The sequence below is a fragment of the Lepidochelys olivacea genome (genome assembly GCF_965140295.1).
Source record: "Lepidochelys olivacea isolate rLepOli2 genome assembly, chromosome: 16".
Classification (NCBI taxonomy): Eukaryota; Metazoa; Chordata; order Testudines; family Cheloniidae; genus Lepidochelys; species Lepidochelys olivacea.
This window is the reverse complement of record NC_140426.1, coordinates 3732881-3753781: the sequence shown is the minus strand read 5'-3', so window position 1 is coordinate 3753781 and position 20901 is coordinate 3732881. Positions and strand designations below refer to the sequence as shown.

At 55.2% G+C, this 20901-nt stretch overlaps 1 protein-coding gene across 1 annotated transcript; it reads left to right on the top strand.

Annotated features, from left to right (window-relative positions):
* The first annotated feature begins 249 nt into the window (after positions 1-249).
* Positions 250-17813, top strand: LOC311532004 (ectonucleoside triphosphate diphosphohydrolase 8-like). Its single transcript, XM_084649961.1, has 10 exons — positions 250-483; positions 3738-3875; positions 4512-4629; positions 6903-7053; positions 7774-7933; positions 8544-8774; positions 10736-11002; positions 12812-12922; positions 14186-14323; positions 17353-17813. The coding sequence occupies exons 2-10, from the start codon at positions 3750-3752 to the stop codon at positions 17563-17565; spliced, it is 1515 nt and encodes a 504-aa protein (XP_084506087.1). The 5' UTR covers positions 250-483; positions 3738-3749; the 3' UTR covers positions 17566-17813.
* The last annotated feature ends 3088 nt before the right edge of the window (positions 17814-20901 follow it).

The window sequence follows — 20901 nt, the reverse complement described above, 5'->3', positions numbered from 1 at the left end:
GCCGGCAGCAGGAATTTCTCCGCCTCTGTCCCGGGGACAATTTGTCCCCATTGAGCCCAGACCTCCGCCTCTCTTTGGCATTGAGAGGGCCTCTACAGTGGGGCAATGGTGAAGAAAGAGTGGGAAGGGGAAACAGCAGAGGACTTGGCAGCGCCAAGAAACCCCCTGGCGCTGAGTCTCAGAGCCCGCGGCAAGAGCCCGGGCCGGGCGGGAGGCTGGAAGCCCGGCGGGGCGGGTCTTGGCGGCGGCTTTTGCTTTCGTTTTGCTTCTGCGGAGCCAGAAGCCGCCGAGCGGGTCGCGGGCAGCGCTCGCCCCGGGGCATGAGAGCGAAGCGGGTCGGCGCGGCGGGCCGCCTGCGCGGGAGGGCGGCCGGGCGGTAGCTCCGCGGCGGGCGGCCGCCGTCCGGGAATCCGGCGCGGCGGGGAACCAGTGACCCCGGCTGCTCGGCGTCTCCTCTGGTGCCGGGTCGCTGCGTGGGGCGGGGTGAGTCGTTCCTGTGCCCGGGCCCCGAGCTCCCCAGCGGGATGCAGCGGGGCTGGAGGGGCCCGGGGAAGCTCACTGAAATGCAGCCAGGGTTGGGCACGTGGCTCCCTCCGGCTCCTCTGAAAAGCTCACGGAAGTGCCGGACCGGATCCGCCCCGGGGGCCGTCTCGTCTGGTGTCCTGGCTACACAGTCACAGCCCCCGCGGCTCCCGAGGGGGGCAGGAACCCTGCCGTGGGATAATCGCCCCCACATTAGTCTCCAGGGCGCTGGCTCAGAGCTGGAGGCAGACGCTGAACTATCCCTGCCAGAGTGTTGTCAGCCATCCCTCTGGGAACGTGAAGATTTTGTTACCCACGTTAATGCCCAATCCCCTGTTGAATCTTGCCTTGTGGTTGTTGTGTGTATTGTGGTAGGACCTAGGAGGACCCCCAGTGTGCCAGGTACTGTACAAGGAGGCAGCCTCCGCCCCAGGGAGCTTACAATCGGAGGAAACGGGCCTTGTTGACCTCTTGGGGCAGGGAGTTCCACAGTACAGCTGTACACTGTGTGAAATAATATTTACTTCTACCTGTTTTGAATTTGCCACCTTTTAACCTAGCCTATATTAAATTTAAAATTCAAGCCTGGATCTCTGTTAGATCATCTCATCTATCTCCCTGGGGCCAGTCCAGGGCTGTTCCTATAATTCACCATTTTAGAGGTTTTGGGGGTCTGACAGGGACCTGTATCTGCCCCATCCTCTTCCCTGCAGAAACCACATGGACTCCACCAGGTGTGTGCTCAGTGAAACTTTATTTCGATTCCCCTTCACCAATATCACCACAGTCCGCCAGGCTCCTGCCTGTTTACACTCGGCAGAGCTTTAGGCCCTCTCAGCAGGATGTGACGGGAACAGAGATCTCCCTACCGAGGCCTCTGCATCGGGAGGCTTAGCCCTGTTCCTCCTTCTCTCCCCTGCACGTCCTTCCTTCCTGGGCCTCTTCTATCAGCCGAGGGCTGATGGGGCCAGTTGTGTTCTTACCCTCCCAGCCCAGCAGCCTGGCTGGATCATTACCCCAGTCAGTTTCTTCTGGTGCACTAATTTGCCTCTCAGTGACCAGAGAGCAGGCTCCCCTCTGCACTCCCTGCACTGTCACGGGGGGGCGTCATTAGCAAGTTGAGGCGTTACCTTTCCTGGGCTTTGCTCGGGTTATGGAGAGAAGAAAAACGATGTAATGTGGACTGGGGGAAGCGACTGCCTGTTTCCTGCAGCATATCCGTACGGTGCCACATTCTCACCACGTCGGCAGGCTTGTTCCTGCCTCTCATCTAATGTCCAGCCTCTGTCTCCTCTCGTGCCAGTGAGGGTCCAGAGCGCATGGCGGAGGAGGGCGGTTGTTGTACTTTGCTTGCAGCACAGTAAATACAGCCCATGGGGCACCCCAAGGCCTGTCGATGCCCAGCTCACGCCAGGGTTAGCCAGCTCTAGGCATCCCGAGAAGAACTTGCCCTTCGCCTGCTCTCGCCTGCCTCCCTTATAGCTGGTTTCTCAGCTCCCCGTTAGGTTCCCTGCACAGCATCTCGTTTCCTCCTGGGGAGGCGAGCAGGGTGGGGGAGGGAAAGGAGCATGTGGAGAATCGCTGCCCGTGCCTGCCCTGCCTCTGGCTGCCCGCTGGGGGAGGGGGGTCAGTTTTGGTAGGTGGATTTGGACATGCCAAACATGCTTCACACCCGGACCAGGCTCAGACAAACGTCACTGAGAGCTGCCATTCCCAGTAAGGCCTGGCCTTGCGGTGGGGGACCAGGGAGGTTGCCATGGGGTGCCAACATCTGGAGCTGCCATATTATGTGGCCAGGTTGGTTTTGTTTCCTGCCCCCATGGTGCAGAGCTTCCTGGGGAAGTTCTGGGGCTTGATCTGACCCAGCCCCATCTGCTCCGTGCAGGGAAGTGGGAGGGGGGAACTCTGTCTCCATCCTCTCCTCCTCCCCCCAACCCCCTGGTCCCTGGGTAGCTGGGGCATCCCCAGACCCTCCTCCTGCCAGTGATTTATGTCTCCCCCTGGCTGCCTGAACAGCTGCATGTGAACTGCAGAGCTGCCTGGAGGGGTGACTGAGCACTGGTGCAGCTTCTCTTTGCTTTCCCACAGAAACCATTTTCTGCAACGAAGCAAAGGGATTCTGCTGGGGGTGGGGGGATTTTTCTGCTGTGCTACAGTAGCACAGAATTTCCCCAGGAGTAACCTGTACACTGACTTATTCACAACGAATAATTGGCTTGACACAGTGCCATACGGCATAGCTGAGCTTGCTGGTCTCACCCACCCAAGCAACACCTGGCATCCCTTAATGTGAAAACCCTTTGACGTGAGCACAGAACTAAGCGCCAGGAACTCCCAGGTTCACCTATTCCCTCTGAGGCCTGGAATGTTTAGCCTCTGAATCCATTTGTAAAATGAGGGTCCTTCTCTCCGCACTGCTTGTATGTGTCTTAAGGTATGAATGATGTAAAATGCTTTCTTTGCATGCATGTCATTACACTCCCAAGCCTCTTTATTTTTCTGTATTAAATATATTTTACACAAAAATCAAACCCTTCCCCATCCCATAGCCCTAGATCCGAAGTGTGTGCCCTGTCTCCCACCGACCCAAACAGCTCTGCTAGTCTAGAAAGGGGAGGCGAATGTGTGGAGGGGCAAGGAATGGAAAATGAATCTAGAAATGGTGCAGGATCTTGCACTTTGACTTTGGGTTACAGTCTGGATGAGACTGTCTGCTAACTAGGAGAGCAGAACCAGCCATGGGTCAGAGATGATGGAGTTGGACAATGGGGGTAGCATTGTGATTGGCTGTTCTGCTCAAGTAGTTATGCCAAGGGCCTACGGCAACTTGAACTGTGCTCTGCATGGTGTGGCATGGAGCAGAAGTAGCCATCACCAGCAGTTCAGCCTCGCTGGGCTGGGCCTGGCCTGCATATTACGTTATTATTTGGTCTTATGGGAGCTTTTTCCTCTCCGAGCCTCCTCTGCTCCTCCCTGCACCAAACCCACCACCAGGGTCATCTCGTTTGCTGTACCATCTGGACGTACAATTGCTCAAATAATGTATGCTTGTGAGGCTGGAAACAGACTCACTGCAGCAGTGACAGGCTCAATGGAACACGTTAGCCACCCACCACCCTTGTACTGAACTTTCTCTAAGAGTAAACCCAGGAACTGGCTGGAAAGCAGGAAGATGGGGTGTGTTTGTCTTGACACAGCTTCTGCTTTGCTCACAGATTGGCGCAGCAATGTTAAAGCACCTGTTAGGGCGGGATATCAGGTGTCTTCTTGCAGTGGCTGCAGCTTCAGGAATAGCTACCCTCATCCTCATCCTTGTTCAAGTGAAGGATGTTTATCTGCCTGCAAGAACCAAGGTAGGTGCAGTTGCTAGAGTACCTTGCCTTCAATGACGCATACAAAGACTAGCTAGCTGTGTGGGTTTGATAGCCTGTTAGAAATAATGTCACACCTTTTCCATGCCCGCAGACCTGCTGTGTGTCATTCTGTTTGTTAGTGGTTCTGCTGTGTAACTAAACTAGTTTCTCTTGACCTTTATTTCTACTTTCTCTTTTCAGATCTTATGAGCATCTTGTATGTTTCCTCTCCTCTGTCCTTCCCAGAGTTTCATGTTCCTTCCCTGTTGTCTCTTTCATTCTTGCTTTTCTAAGACTGTTGCAAAACGACCACTTCCTGATTTCCCAGCCTCCAATAGCCGTGAACAGGCCCCAGGCTTGAGCTATTCCACGTGTGTCTCCAAATCATGAGAGCTCTGTGAATGTCACTACAGGGGTGTGAGGCTTGCTGTTTCACACCTCACTTCCCTTTCCACCTCTAACTTTATCTAACTGCAAAACCCAAGGGATAGAAACAAAGGCCTGGTTAAAGCTGGGCTGGAAGGTCAAGCCTGAAAGTGCAATTCTTTATACGCAAGAGCTGAGAACACATACAGCAGCCCTTGTGCAGCAGTGAGCGCTCTGTGATGTCATCTTCCCTCCCGGTTCCCCCTTCAGTACGGGATGGTGTTTGACGCCGGCTCCTTGCACACGGCTCTCTACATCTACCAGTGGCCAGCGGATAAGGAGAACGGCACTGGCATTGTCAGCCAGGCTGAAGCCTGCACCGTGCAAGGTCAGTCAAACGTTTCTCTCTCTCACCCTTATGCCCTCCCCTTGGCTGTGTCCGTGTGCCGAGAAATGTGTGTGAAATGCTTCTGTCAGGGGCAAAGGTTGCTGTGCTATTTACTGCCATGCTCTTGGATTAGCCCTCATGCCTAACACCACCTCCTTCTGCCTGGATCTCTATGCTTCAGGGAGAGCAACTGGGCCCCATTCATCCCTGGTGGGATTCCACCGAAGTCAGTGGAGTTGCACCAGGTGTGAGTTTGGCCACTGACACTATAGGTGCGGGACAAGCGCATTTATTATAGGTGGACTTTGCTTCTTTAGCTACCTGCAATATAGTGCAGTGGGCCCTGGGGAGCAAAGGTGGAGGCTGAACTGTTCACCACACCTCTGTGCCATGGAAAGACCTGCAAATCCAAAATGGGAGAAGTGAGTGTGACCCTCCCCTGTCCCTAGACTGCTATCCGGAAAGCAGGGGTGACACCCAGCTGTACTGTAAAATGCAGTGAGCCTGGGGGAATGAGACATCCCCAGGCGTGGACACCCCGATCTTTGCCTACATTCAAGCTCTGTGTCGTGGTGACGGGCAGACACCAGACGCATGGGTGTCCTATGGCCCAGCTGACAGGCAGGAGCAGCCTCTCCCACAGTGGTCTACTGCAGGAGTGTCATTTGCTATGGGGCAAGGAGGGCAGTTCCCCCCCGACCTTGGTTGGCCTCCACAGGCTTTTCCTAGGTCTGTATGCTCCACTTCCTGCACACCCTGAGGCTGCAGGATATACAGATAATGTTCTCTGGGCTGACAAGATTGAATTTTTCTGAAATGACACCCCTGCTCTGGTACCTCCCCCAAGTCCTGCTCACAGCCAGGACACACAGAGGCATGGAAGACCATAACAAATACCTGGGACAGGAGGAATCTTTATAGTCTCTGTGGGTCAGCGTGAGATTTGGGTTGGTTTTCTGTTACCCAGCCTGGTCTGCTCCTTCCTGGGACCATGAACTCCCCCGGGTCGGGACAGAAGGTTGGGAACATGCTGCTCTGGGACCTTGGTGTGGGCCAGGATCTGGGTTTGGGGTGTGACTGGGGTTTGTGCCTGTGAAACACCATCCATGCTCCATAAGGCTGGCTCTGCAGCCTCGTCCTTGGGAGCGATTTCCCCAGCAGCTGCTGCGTGAGCGAGACAGCACGAGCAAGGGGGAGAAAGCTGGGAAAGAGGATGGACAACAGCAGGCCCTAGGTGACCAGAGGCCCTGGGCAAGGCTCCAGCTGTATCACTTCTAGCAGGCTTGGGCGTACTTGGGAGCTTCCTTCTCCACTGTCCTTTCACCCTGCCCCTCCAAGCCAGATCCCAAACAGCAGAATCCAGCTGCACAGCCCAGCCTTGAGGGCTGTGGGTCTGTCAGTGCAGAGAGGATGCAGCTTGCAGGTGGGGGCGGGGGACAGGGGGGATGCAAGTGCTCAAAGGAGGCAGAAAGGGATTGCCCATTCATGGATGGATAACGGTGAAGCCTCCAAACTGCATGGCCCGTGGCAGGTGTCTTTGCCTTGGGCAAGGCCTGCAGCTGGGAGGGGGGAATTCCAAGGGAAGGCCAGAACTGCGCTACAGGGAATCACTGGTGTGGGGCACTGGCGCCTGGTGCTGCTCTAGCTGCTTGGCATTGGGACTGTATCTGCAGCCTGGGAATGTCTCTGGGTATGCTTTTCACCCTGGAGATGACTTCCAAATGTCAGGCGTAGTCCCAAGAGAAGTGTGAACTTCTGGGAGACTTGCATCTTTCTCTGTGCTGCAGTGAAGGGATTTATTAACCGCCCGCCACTAGAACTAAACCTGGCCACATATGATCCGGATTCTGACATTGCCCAACAGCTGAGCGCAAAGGCAGGTGTCATGAGCAGATGGTGCATGGAACATCCCATCCCAGCTGCAGATCACCAGCGCCATGGTTCTGGCTCAGAATGACCATGCTGAACCATAGGGCATCCCTGCAGCTGGGCCTAGAGCGTTCTAGTGAGTTAATATTTAAGTAATCTGACATGGTCCATTTAAGACTGAACCGCTCCCAGGGAGCCAGCAGCAGGTCTATGGCTCTGGTGGTTGCCCTGCATTAGGGCCGAGCAATAGCAGTCGTTTACCAGCTCCTCTTCCCTGCGTGCTGACGCCAGCAAACAACTGACCCTCACTCTGGGTTCTCCAGCCCCAGGTGCCAGCAGCATTGCCAGTCCCTGTCTCAGGGGCCCGGCTGAGCTCAGGTTCTCACTGGGATGCTTCGTTCCAGGACCTGGGATCTCCAGTTATGCTGACAACCCCACTCGGGCTGGAGCCAGCCTGAGGGCCTGTCTGGACAAGGCCATGACGATCATCCCTGTGGAGCAACAGAGAGAAACGCCCACCTACCTCGGTGCTACCGCAGGCATGCGGCTGCTGAGGTACCGGGAGCGACTGTGAGGAGGGCAGCTCCGCTCAGGGAAAAGCCGGTTCCCCACCACACAGAGGCCTGTTCTCTTGTGACCGCAGCACTGGCCTCTTGCGGAGCTGAAATGATGAGGCAGCCATGGCTTGGTGGTGAAGCCTCTGGTTCACCATACGCTCAAATCCTGCAGGGCTGACCTGGCCCTTCCCCTTCCCAGGTTAACCATTTCAGTCACCTGCCGTTCGCTGGGGGGAGTCTTTGGGGACAGACTTCAAATCCATGCTCTGCACACGTGGTAACATTTTCCATGTGCCTCTGTCACACTCGTGCAGCTTGTCCACCTACTGCCTTCCCTCCACTCCAGAGTAGGCTGCATGTCAGTGGTGAGCGTGTGCATTGCTAAACTCCCAGGGGGGCTCCTGCAGGACAAGTCAGTCTAGGTAAGGCTCTTAACATCAGGGTGCCGTGGCAGTGTGAGGAGATGCAGTTGAAATTTTCGTGTAAGTACCAGAAACTTGTAATTAAGCATTAACTTCATTCCTGTTCTGTTACTGACTGACTTGATGGAGTGTCAGGAGCAGAGGGCCCTTTTCTCACCCACTTAGGCACCTCCAGGGAAGGTGCTCATGTTTAGGTTTGTTACCCCTCTGGGAAGGGATTAGATTAGGCAGTTCCTGTGCATGCCGCATCATATCCATCAGGAGCCCAGTGGAATCTCTCCCCTCCCCATTTTCAGGGAGCAGAACAGCACAAAAGCCGACCTGGTCTTTGCAGAGGTCTCCAAGACCATCCAGCAGTACCCTGTAGATTTCCGTGGTGCTCGGATCCTCACTGGGAATGAGGAAGGATCCTTTGGCTGGATCACAATCAACTACCTGCTGGAGACACTCGTCAAGGTCAGTGCCTGGGCAGAGGGTGGAGGGCTGGGGAGTGACCTTAGCTGGCTGGGCTGCTCCTTCTCTAGGGAAAACGGGTCAGATGAGGAGCCAGAATGGCAGGTCTTCTCAGCCCAGCTCATATCCCAGACGTGCTCCTTTCTCTGGCTTGTCCCAGCTTTGCTCCAGCTGGGAATTTCCACACCACATGGGAATCCAGGGCTCTGGAAGCTGGATTTTGAGTCCCTGACACCCCTGACATAGGACCAAACCGCTCACAAGAGGAGCTGGTGTTTCTTTACCTAGGAAGGTGCTGGTGTCTCCCTGTTTCAGCTTCAGGCAGCAGCACGTCCATGGCGGGAGGGATTCAGGGAGACCCTGACCCATGCCAGGCCTCAGCTTTTGGATGAGACCGATATCTAGATAAGTGGGGGAAAAGACACCCCTTGAGAGGCAGCTGATTTCCTAGGCCCCACATCTCAGTGCAGGAGTCATGGACACTGATTAACAGACATGCTTCCTCGCTCAGCCTGCTTTCCTATGGAGATAGGTACTCTATCCCCTGGCCCCCCAGTGACGCTGTTCTTAGCTCCAGGCACCAGTGGTGAACTGATTCCTTGTGGCGGGGCAGTTCTCCTTCACAGGGACGTGGATACACCCTGAGGCAGCTGCGGTTGTGGGAGCACTGGACCTTGGAGGAGCCTCGACTCAGATAACCTTTCACCCTGGTCATGCCATTGAGGACAACAGCACCAAAGTCCTCTTCTGGCTGTACGGGAGCAGCTACTCGCTTTATACTCACAGCTACCTCTGCTATGGAGAAAACCAAGCCTTGAAGAAGTTGATTGCGTCCCTCAGAGCGGTATTCTCCTTAACCTGCTCATTCCCTCTTCCCCAGGCCTGGGGCTCACTGCGTTTGGTAGCACACATGGACAGGGATGGGCACTTGGCCCTGTGGAGCTACTGCACCTTTGGCTGTACAGTGCAGCAAAAGGCAAAGCTAGTAATAACTTGGCACTTCATCTAACGAGACCCACACCCGTCAACTACTTACCCCTTTGCTCCCCGTGCGGGAGGTGTTAACCCTGTGCTGCGGAGGGTGTTAGTCCTGTGCTGCGGAGGGTGTTAACCCTGTGCTGCGGGAGGGAAACAGGCGGAGAGAGGGCAACACCCTAAAATATTACCTCGGATGTGGGGTACCCACCGGAGGTGCCTCTGGCCTGGTTTTCAGAGCCAAGTGGCACCTGCAGCTCCCATTGACTAGAACTGGGCTTGCCAAGCACCTCTGAAAAGCTGGCTTGAGGTGTCTCCGGTTGGGCACCAAACATAGTGGCTATGTGCGAGTAGCTGCCGTAAGAGGCTCATCCTACGCTCCAGGAGAAGTCTGTGGCCTGGGTGGGATCAGAGCTTGAGTTCTCTTGGCACTTAACTCCCCTGGCTGTAGGCAGGGGTGTGTGTACAGCACAGAGCTTTACCCAGCTCCGGGAATGCCAGCAGCATAGCAGGCTCTGCATGGCCCTGTGCCGGGGCGAGTCGCAGGGAGACTAGATGCCCTTCCAGTCTATCAGCGGGTTCTGTAACAGGGCACTGGTGCTGGGGCACATGCATGCGACCCAGGGCCCTCTGTCAAGGCATTGGCTCTGCGCCTGAGACAGCTGACCTCAGCTCACGTAACAGCTTGGAGGCAACGTTTTCTAGAAGAGGGAGCCTGCTCAGCTGGGACAGACAGCGGTGTCAAGGAGGGACCGAGCAGGGGCTCTTGGCACTAGGCAGGCAAAAGGTCTGGCAGGAGATTCCTGCAGGGACAGGGTTAGCAACCTAAACAGGGAGAGGCTGCCAACGAGCTCTCGCTTTCGGGAAGGGGTGGCAGAATCTGTGTGAGACGTGGCCCGCTGAGCTGACGCTGAAATTCTGCTGCTGATGGGGAAGCCAGCCCACAAGCTGTCCCCTGGCTTGCTGGCTCCAGTTCCTGGTACAAGTTGCGGGAAACAATGGGAAATGCTGGGCAAAGTGTCCGAGCGTACAGTGTTTCTGTAAAGACGAATCAGTGCCTGCCCTTGGCTTTTGGCTCTTATCCACCTGTGTTCTCCCCTTTAAAACAAGCTGATCTAGCACAAGGTGACCTGACAGGAATGAGAAACCCGGCGTGAGATTGTCCATTCATCTGCCACATGCAAACCACAGGAGGATCCATGGCAAAACTTGCACCCTCACTGCCTTAGGATCTCTGTTGAGAAGGCTCTGGATGGTCCTGAATCTAAGTGGTTGCCCATAGAGTATAATATGAATCCTGTCTTGATCTTTTGTTACCTGGGAATGAATGTCTCCCGAAGGAGTGAGGCTGGTGGGGTGCAGGACTGTGAGCCAGTGGGTGCATAACGGGAGGAATGCAGAGCACTGGTGCTGAGGGGTTGGTCCCAATCCAGCCCTTGTTCTGCTGAGTGTACACAGGGGCTGTCAGCCTGCAGGAGCAGAGCAGGTGCGGCTAGTCAGACCCTTCTTGATTTTTTTCCCCTTCCCATCCAACAGTTTAATTCCTGCAGCTGGGTAGCTGCTCTTGAGGGAAAGGAGATCACAGCTCTGAATGGGCCCAGAGTGGAAGGGAATGTTCCCCCCTGAGAGATTAGCAGGCTCCTTCGCAGGATTCAGGAGAAAATCCAGTGTGCATAGGGACGGGCAGCATCTTGGGGCTGCCCTCTGCTTTCTTCACTGTGGGACGTTCCAGACTGCTAGGGCTGGCGTGTGTGTGTGTGAAGTGGCGGGGATGGGGGTTTGGCTGCTATCCCAAGCCTGAGCGCTGCTAATGGGTTCCCCTCTTTCTAGGAGAACCTCACCTCTCAGCAGATCTCCCACCCGTGCTACCCCAAGGGATACGAGGAGAACGTCACTGCTGCTGCCCTGTATGACAGTCCCTGCGTCCCGGCACCAGTTGCACATGACCCCAGCCAGATCCTCACGGTGCGGGGGACAGGGGCCCCAGCGGAGTGCAGGAGTGCCATCCAGAAACTCTTCAACTTCACAGCGTGTGGGGCCAACAGGACGTGCGGGTTCAACGGGGTCTACCAGCCGCCGGGGCATGGGCAGTTCTTTGTAAGGGAGCCTTTCCTTCTCTTCTCGCTGGCTACCGCACTGGTGGGAGCTGGGTTCTGAGGGGGTGCTGTGGGGGGAAATTCCCATTGGTACTAATGCGAGCGAATGTCTGAAAGCCAGGACCAGCCCGGAGCACAGAACAAGCTGCTGTTATGTCTCTCTTGACATTTCCTTCCAGAGTGTGGCATCTTGGTGATAGCTGTCCTGGGGGCACGTGGGGCAGGGCGTGGGGAGAGTTATCATTTTGAACTCTGTCTGTACACAGGGGACAGTGAAGTGGACGTGTTGTCTACATGGGCAAGTGCAAAGGTTCAACTTAGTCTAACCCGGCGTGGGTAAAGCAGTGCCCAGACCTGTGCGGGTTCTTAGAGCACGTCCCATTGCAATGCCATACCTGTGCTAGTTTTACCCGCGTTAGAGCAACTACGAAGAGCAGTGTGATGTGGTGACACAGGTGTCACGAGTGCACCAGGGACCGAGGTTTGCCCGGCTAGCTTGCGCTGGGCCCCGCTGCGGTGTCGACACCGCTCGTGTCAGCCATGCCAGTGTGGGCGAAGCTAGTGCAGGTAAGTCTGCCTGAGCCACAGTCACTCCTCAGACTGCAGGGCAGACGCCCCAGGGTTCAGACCCGGTTATTTTTCGGTTTAGCCTATGCTGATTAGGAATTGGTGAAAGCGAAACCAAAACACACGTCTCTCAGACTGCAATCAGAGCGTCCGCGGGCCTTGCTCCATTTAAATCCGCACAGTGTTCCCACCCAGACAAGGCCTTAGGAAAGGAAGTGGCTCCCAGCTCTGCAGTGTGGGCACCATGCAGACATGCGGGGGGTATGTGAATAGGCAGGTCACGTGGATCAGTTCTGAGCTACAGCACCCTGCTCCTAACCCAGTGCCCCTTTTTTTCTGGAGACAGGCTCCCAGATGCTGGTGGTGCTCCTGTGGCTTCCACCAAAGAGATGGGGGACGGTACCCCTCTTTCCCCGCAGTGTGAATGCTGTGGTCAGCAGGGAAAGATGGGCTCCACGCCAGTCCCAAACCTCCCCAGCCTGCATGTCGTACCTAGGGAGAAGCTAGTGCATGTTCCCGAATGTCTGTGCCCAGGAACTCGGGCGGCTTGATGCCTCAGTCCGTGCTGTCTCTCAGGGACAGTCATGCTTTCCTGAACTCCCCTTTCTCCCAGGCCAGTGCAGAGACTATGGAGGTGTTGGACTGACATATGCCCATTTCTCCTCTTGCCCATCCATACACCCATCAGACTATATTCCAGTGCTGCCTCTGTCTGGTGCAAGCTGCATCTTATGAATGTAACCCTTGTTATTTAGATCTTATCTACAGCTCTGTGTGCTGGGAGAACTAGAGGGGTTCCCTGGGCTCAGTTCTTTGAACTCACGAGACACTAGGAAGCTTGGGCTCTCCTCTCTGCCCCATAGAATCATAGAATCATAGATAGGCCTTGGTGATAATACTGCCCTACGAGCAGGTGCCCTGGAAAGTCATGCTTCCAGCCATGGGCAGTGGCTCAGTGCGTGTGTTCAGATCCATAGCTACTTCTATCCCAGCTGTGGATGGAGAGCCTCCAAGCCCATTGCTCTGCATCAGGCACCGTTCACTGGCACTAATTTCATGTCCAAAGGAGGGTGAGAGAATCCGCCCCACACCCTGCCTCCTTTCTGGGGCTGTCTCCTTTGAGATGGAAGCTGGTTTATGGAGACTGCAGTGAAGAGTCGGAGTGGCTGAGGCTCTTGGCCTGTGGAGAGCATGTCGCTGAGGGCTGGCTGCTTGGCTAACCTGCTTTGCTTGTTGTTTTAAGGCCTTTTCCGGGTTTTATTCCGTCTTCCACTTTCTGAACCTGACCAGCGGGCAGCCCCTGAGTGACGTTAGTGCCACCATCGAGCAATTCTGTGCTAAGGACTGGAAGGAGGTGAGACCCCCCGTTAGCAGCCACCAGTGCTGTCATGTAATGCCTGAATCTAGATGCACAGGGAAACGAGAGAACACAAGGGTACCATTAGCAGGCTGGGATTCTCCTTCCCTTGGGATCTTCTGTAGGGCGGGGAACCTTGGCTTGGGCAGAAAGATGGGGGACAAATCGGTAGCTTCTGGATTCTAAATTATGCTGGGACTTCTCCCCCCCGGGTTTTATGAAGGTCAACTGGCTCGTTGCACATCAGTGGTCTGCAGAGCATTTCCCGAAGGTGTGTGTAATGGCCCCTGCTGCGGTGCTGAATTATTTATCTGTCTCCAAACGGTGACGCATCTTGCTAGGTTCCCAGAGGTTTAAACCTCTGCTCCTCTCAGTGCCTTGTGCAGTATCTGGCTGAGGGTTAAATTCAGCCATGATCAGATTTGCTGATGGGTGGGCAGCAAACTGAGAGGAAAGACAGAGCAGTGGGAGCTGCAGAGAGCCAGGGGAGAGGGAATTGCAAAGCCCTGTCTATAGCAGGGAGAGGAAACAAACAGCCCAAGGCCACAGAGCTGGAGCCAGCAGTGGCTGTGCTGGCTTAGTAAAAGGAGTCACTTTCCATCTTGGCTCCATCCTGTGAGCCTAGTTACTTGTGTGAGTGACCCAGGGCCATGCCATAGGGAAGCTGTGGCAGCGGGAATGGGAGGGGAGGCCCCTCTGTGTTCTGAAGGGATCAGAGCTCCTGCAGCAGAGGCATTCTTTTGGTGACTGGAAGCAGCGAGGATAAGCGTGCTGTAGGAGGGAGCTCCCCTGGAGAAACCCTCTGGGCTGCTGCTCCTTCTCATGCAAAACCTGGGTGACAGATTCTTCACCCTGCCCTCTCAGGATGGAGACTTTGCTGGGCCCAAAGTCCTGAGGGTCCCAGTTATCCCAGTGGCAGAGCAGAGCATGCTTCCAGTGAGTGAGTGCAGGGTAAAGCAGTGAGGGGAGTGAGGGCTGCATGCCTTGGGTTCAGGGACGGGGCATAGAGCCCTTGCTGCCGTCTTGAGGTCCCCAGCATGGATCTGGTCCAGGTTGGTAGCAACTGGAGTCTAAAGCAAGGTGGGTGCCTCTGCCACGTGCCTGGCTTGGAGCTGAAATAGCAGGTCTGTGGGGGAAGGGGTGGGGGGGTGGGGCGAGGGGGCCTCTCTGACTTGTGACTCGCGAGAGTAAAGCTACCAATGGGCTAACTGGGAATTGCAGATTTGCACTGACCTCCTTCCCCGCCCCTCGTGTCCCTAGTTGAAAATGGTGTGTCCTGGCATGAACAAGACCCGCCTGCAGGATTACTGCGCTGCCAGCACCTACATTCTCACCCTCCTGCTGCAAGGCTACAAGTTTGACAACCAGACATGGAGCAAAATCCAGTTCCACCGGCAGGTAGGACGTCTATCTGGCAGGGTCCGTTGCCCCCCTGAGTGGGTCTGCCTTACCACTGTGGGCTCCCAAGGGAAATCTGCTCCATGAGTGCCCAGATGAGGGGAGATGGAGATAAAGGGTCTGTGCAGTCTTTACCCTGCTTCCCCCAGCCCAGCGTGCAATAGCTTTCCCCTTCTTCCCTCCTATGGGGGTAATACAGCCTGCTGGGGTTCTTGGCATTGGAATCTCAGCATTGGAATCACTGCTGCCATCCAGTGGCTGCTCAGCTACATTACACAATCCAAATTATAGCCAAACAAATTAGGAACCAAAAGGCCACTTGAGTCACCCTGCCTGCCCCAATTCTCCTGCAGCCAGTGCAGGTCTGTTTCCTTCACTGGGAGCCTATTTGTGCAGTCTGGTGCAGCTGCCCCTAAAGGCCAGTCTCTCCGTTACGCTGGCTCTCACATAAATCCAGCCTGTGGCAGGTGAGCCTGAAACACAAGATAAGCGAGGCAGTCAGGTGGCAGGATTCCAACCCCCGCAGTCTGGATTATAAACCCTGCAGACGGTAGGTGCTCTGTGTGACGGGTTGGATCACAGAAACCCCCTGGGAGCTGCCACCTGATGTGCCAAGACTACTTCTTCCCATGCTTTCCCGGCCAGCTAAGGACTCCAACACAGTGTCTTGCTAAGCCAGACATGCCAGTGTGCTCCAGCACAGACCCAGGGTCTGAACCGTGTGCCCCAAAGCTGCAGACTTAACTGAAAGCAAGTTAAGAAGTGTTCCTGCCTTTAACACTCCGATGCCCAACTCCCAGTGGGGTCCAAACCCTAAATAAATCTGTTTTATCCTGTATAAAGCTTACACAGGGTAAACTCATAAATTGTTCGCCCTCTGTAACACTGATAGAGATATATGCACGGCTGTTTGCCACCCCCCCAGCATTTACATACTCTGCGTTAATTAATAAGTAAAAAGTGATTTTATTAAATACAGAAAGTAGGATTTAAGTGGTTCCAAGACAGAACAAAGTGAATTACCAAGCAAAATAAAATAAAGCACGCAAGTCTATGTCTAATAAAACTGAATACAGATAAAATCCTCACCCGTTCCAGTAAGCTTCCTTTTACAGACTAGTTTCCTTCTAATCTGGGTCCAGCAATCACTCACACTCCCTGTAGTTACTGTCCTTTGTTCCAGTCAGAGTAGCTGGTTCCCATGGAGCTGGAAGGTGGATTAAGCTAGACAAGCTCGGTCTAAGCTAGACAAGCTCAGTCTAACCCAGGCCCCTGTATCCTCTGTAGCTCTGTGGGCCTAAATACTGCAGCAGAATCCCTGCATTCTGGGCAGATCAGAGACTAGGATGTGATTTGTGTGTGCTGGAGGACAGGACAGATTATCCCATCACTGCCGACTGCCAGGTTCTTGTCCCTTCCCCTGACACATCTGATGCTGGCCACTGCCAAAGACAGGATACTGGACCATATGGATGTTGGCTCTGAGCCAGTCTGACAATTCCTGTGTTCTGTTCTAAGGCAGATCAATGGAGACTATATGAATGAAATCTGAAGATCAATAAACCAGTCCTGTCACCCCGGGTTTGCTGAGATTCCATTTAGTTTCTTTGGTGCTGTCTCTAGCCCCCCAGTTTTGCACTCACATAGCAGCACTGCGTTTGAAGCTGGCAGGCAGGGTGGGAGGTTTTGGCACACGGCACACTGGAAAGGCATGGCAGGGTTTGGTGCTGTGGGAGAAACTCATTAGCTGGATGCTTCTTGAAATACTCCATGATGAAACTGCTGATGTTTAACTTGCCGCTGTTAAGTTTCAGAATTAACAATTCCTTGAGATGAATGAGGCAGGTTATGGCTCTCTGCTTTCATCTTGGGCTGTCTGCAGGCTCACAGCCAACATCAGTTACACGCTTCTCACTTTCCTCCCAACTGCGGGGGCTACATGCCCTTCAGTTGTTAAAGTTGCAAATTTAAATTCTAGAGCACAATTTCACAGCAATGGAGGATGGGGGCAGGTTCTGTGGCTGGGCATGGGTTCCGGTGCTGTGTGAAGACTCTGGGATGGGTTCCAGGGCCAGTCGAGGGCTCCAGAGCAGGTTCCAGGGCTGGGCAAGGGCTCCGGGATCGGGTGAAGGTTCCAGAGCTGGGTGTGGGCTCTGGAGTGGGTTCTGGAGCCGGACAAAGGCTCTGGGTGGATTCTGGGGCTGGGTGAGGGCTCCAGGGCCTGTTCCAGAGCTGGGTGAGGGCTCTGGGGTGGGTTCCAGGGCCAGACAAGGGCTCTGGGTGGGTTCTGGGGCTGGGTGAGGGTTCCAGGGCTGGGTGAGGGTTCCAGGGCTGGGTGTGGGCTCTGGAGCAGGTTCTGGGGCCGGACAAGGGCTCTGAGCGGGTTCTGGGGCTGGGTGAGAGCTCTGGGGCAGGTTCCAGAGCTGGGTGAGGGCTCTGGGGTGGGTTCTGGGGCTGGGCGAGAGCTCCAGGGGCAGGTGAGGGTTCCAAGGCTGGGTGTGGGCTCTGGAGCGGGTTCTGGGGCCGGACGAGGGCTCTGGGGTGGGTTTCAGGGCCGGACGAGGGCTTTGGGCGGATTTTGGGGCTGGGTGAGGGTTCCAGGGCTAGGTGAGGGCTCTGGAGCAGGTTCTGGGGCTGGACGAGGGCTCCGGGGCTGGGTGTGGGTTCTGGGGTGGGTTCTGCGGCCAGGCAAGGGCTCCAGGGCTGGGTGTGGGCTCTGGGGCTGGGTGAGGGTTCCAGGGCTGGGTGAGGGCTCTGGGGTGGGTTCTGGGGCTGGGCAAGGGCTCCGGGGCCGGGTGAGGGTTCCAGGGCTGGGTGTGGGGTCTGGAGTGCGTTCTGGAGCCAGGCGAGGGTTCCGGGGTGGGTTCTGGGGCTGCTGAACAGCACAATGACTACCTAAGAACAAGCTCACTCTATATTGCTGTAGATCACTGAAGAAGGCTCCGATTCACCTCCTTCCCCGCCCAGCACTGAGTGCCCAGGAGCCAGCCCTTCGTCAGTCCATAAAACTTTCCACTCTCTCCTCTCAGGTGGCTGCTGTGGATGTGGGCTGGAGCCTCGGCTACATGTTGAACCTCACCAACACGATCCCTTTGGAGGCTCCCGACCAAGTGAAGGGGCAGCGGCCTGACCTGTGGGCAGCGGCCGTGCTCACTACCTGCCTCATGCTGGCCATGATCCTCTGGACAGGCCTGGCTCTGTGCTATCAGAGGCTCTTTGCCACCTATGAGACTATGCTGTAGCTGGCCGGTGCTCCTCGGGCTGGGGCCCTGCTGCCATCAGGAGCCACACATGGCTTTCCCCTGGGCAACATGTAGTCCCGTGTTTAGAGACATTTGTGGCCTTGCAACCTAGTGCCCCCACTAGCTGCTGGAGGCAGGGTCTGGGAGAGAAGCCCCCCCCCAGGGAGGGTGGGAATGTCGGGTTTGAAGGACAAGTGCCGCTTGTTGGCAAATTGGTGACACTTTTCAGTAAAATCTGAAGCCTGTGAGCTGTGCTGGCTTCCTGCCGTGTTCCCCCCCTCCTCTTTCCGGTCAGCAAGGCCCCCTGTGCAAACAAAGTCCATCCTGAGGAGGGTGCTGCTGCGCCCTGCAGAGCCCAGTTTGGGGGGGATGGCCGAAACGGTTTGTGGGGGAGGAGCTTAGTCTGTAGTGAGTGTCCAGGGGGTGGCAATGGAGGGGGTGGAGAGGCTGGTTTACAGGGCTTGGGGAGGGGAGGTTGTGGAGCTGAGCTGGAGGTGATGGGGTGGCTTGGGAAATATGACAGAGAGGGGGAGCGGTGTGGGCAGGGGCCTTGGCCTACTGGATTTGGGGTGCAGGGGGAAGCTGGAAGGGTGTTGGTGAGTCAGGAAGCATTGGCTAGAGCGCCAGGAGACTCCAGGGCCAGCTGGAGCAAGGCGGAGGGAATGGGAGTGACTGAGTCTCCTCCTGGTCCAGTGAGCACCAGACGACATATTCAGCAGTCTGCGGAAGCAGACTCTTGCCCTTTGGCTGTCTCTAACAAGGAGGGGCTGGGTGTGGCGCACAGGGTGTCGGTTACAGACTGGGTGTTCGGGCCAGGCTCCAGATACTGCCCTGGGTCAGGGCTACAAAAGATGAATATGGCAGGGGTCAGCCTCTTCTTACCCTGCTTATACATGTGTGAGGGAGAGAGAAGAGAAGCAGGCACAGGCATCACATGGGGAAGCCACCCTGGCATATGAGGCTGCTCTGGGCGCTGCACAAGGAACTCCATTTCCCATCAAACCCAGTAAGACTGGGCGCCTCTTCCCAAGCAGATCATTGTTCCACCTTGTCACTGGCTCTCAGCCTACCTGTGACAGGCCCTGCTAAAGTGAATGTCCAGCCCAGCTCCCTCTTGGGATAAGTGAGTGCCCAAGCGGCAGGACACTAGTTAATTACCAGCTGGTTCTTATAAAGGGTTATGGGGGCTCAGGCAGGCGAAAACGCCAAGAAGAAGCCCCTGGAGAAAGAACTCCTCAGGGCAGCGGACTAGGAATCTACCCCTGGCGGTCTGTCTTAGGGAACAGAGGCTCTGGGGAGACGAACTGTCCCCAGAATGCAGAAAGAGAAAACTCCTAAGGGGAGGGCTTCTGGGAAGAGTGGGGGCTGGTGAGGAAGCATAGCAGGAAAGGAAACTATGACTAGGGTTGCCAATTTTGGTTGGACGTGATCCTGGAGATTTCATCACTTGACGTAATCTTTAATTACCAATGAATTGTGAATTCCTGGAGACTCAACAATCCTGGAGGGTTGGCAACCTGAACCAAGGAAGAGTGTTCCTGGTGTGAAAGGCTCTGAAAGCAAAGAGGTATGAATGCCAAGTCTCACTGAAGCCTTGTTGCCATGAAAGGACTTCACCAGGTAGCGGTAGGTTCCCCAGCTGAGAGGATTTATATGCTGCTCTGAGGAAGGGGCATTGTGGTTTGACCTCTGTGGGGCCCTTGACCCAAGAGGATCAAGACCCTTCCCCAGCTGACAAATGGCCCTGACTCCAGAGGAGGGCTCTGAATCAAGAGGGCCTCACTGGTCAGGGACCTGGACATAAGTGGAATTATTGGACTAAAGTTAACGCAGACCCTTCCTGCTCCAGTTAGGATACTGGGTGGAGGCCTATTTGGGTAATGGTTTGCCTTTGGGTTAGATAAACTAGACCCCTGAAGGGACACTGCTCACTATACCTCAGTCTCGTTAGACTTATTGAAAGTCCATTAGGGCAAACTGAGGCAGAGATGTAATTATGGCTCTGCACAGGGTGGGGGGCTTCAGGCTTGAGGACCCCCAGTACATACTTCCAAATAGCTCACTAAACATGCTTGTAAATAAAATGAAAATCCTGTGCTTGCCAGTTCTTTCCGGGTCCCCCCACAAGTTTACAAGCACAAACTCTGAGGTGCTGGAAGTTCCAGCACGGTGGCTGCAGCATGTGGCTACTGCCCCATTGAGGGCTGAGGCAGCCAGAGATGCAGCGTTCCAAAGCCCTGGCAATTCCAGGCGTTTGCATGTGGAGTTGAACCTCTGAACAATGCAGTGGAGGTGGATGTAGCTTGCAAACAACTGTGCCAACTGGAGGAGTAGTTTTGTGTTGGTGACTGCCTTGTAGTTAAACGTAAAGTCCAAGTTGGTGATTATTTCGGGGGAGCTGGAGCAGTCTGGGTTCAGGGGTCAGTGTAAGTATAGTGCAGGTGGGTAATAGACTCAGCCATCCTCTGGGATGAGGCCCGCTAAGGTCTGTATGTCCTGGCTGATGAATGCACAATGCGTTATGGTTTCAGGCTGCTACCTGGGCAGTCATTAAACCCTGTGGGCTACAGGATGCAGGAACCTGAGGCTTTGCTTATTTCTGCAGCAACATCTCTTCTCCTGCTGCCTGGGGGCTATGAAAGAGGCAGCGACACAGGCTCATGTCATGCTGGACTTCACCTTGGAGAGGAGGTTTTATTCCACTCTGATGATAGAATCAGACTGACAACCAGGGCCTGGATCCCCTTTCATATGGTCTGCATCAGCTCTTCTGCGGGATGGGGGTGGGGGGCTGATGCTGGGATTGTTCCACAGCCTGTCTGCTCTCCCTTGCACCCTAGCTTTTAGAATGACGATAGGAAGAGCCCTCTCCCCCTTGAAAGTCCCATAGAGAGGTCAGAAGAACAGTAGGATGGCCAAAGTTAGGGGCATAGTTCAGCTCACATCTAACCCATCACCCACTCTGACAACCCTACTGTACCTTGTGATCAGGTTCTCACTTTGTTCCCAAGTCTTCTTAGAGCCCCTGAGAGCTCTGCAACAATATTAAGACCCACGGCTGGGTTTTCTGCTTCCGTAGCAACATTCTGTAGAGTTTGCAGGGTCTTTCCCAACACAGCCTCTCTGACGTTTTGGGGTTCAACCCAGACCAGTGACGGATTGTGTCACTGCCTGCCTGGCATAACTCTGGGTGCCTTAAATGCTCTATTTATGCGGCTCACAGCCTGGACACCAACAGCTGGCAGACAAGCATGCAAGGCACATCCCGGACACCAACAGCCAGCAGGCAAACGTGCAGGGCATGGCACGGACACCAGCAGACAAGCGTGCAGGGCA

Bases quoted from the DNA above. Each gene is read 5' to 3' on its own strand.
- LOC311532004 (XM_084649961.1), top strand. From the start codon at position 3,750: ATGTTAAAGCACCTGTTAGGGCGGGATATCAGGTGTCTTCTTGCAGTG. The intron at 4,630-6,902 runs GTCAGTCAAACG...GCTTCGTTCCAG, and splicing joins TGAAGCCTGCACCGTGCAAG to GACCTGGGATCTCCAGTTAT. The intron at 11,003-12,811 runs GTAAGGGAGCCT...TGTTGTTTTAAG, and splicing joins CGGGGCATGGGCAGTTCTTT to GCCTTTTCCGGGTTTTATTC.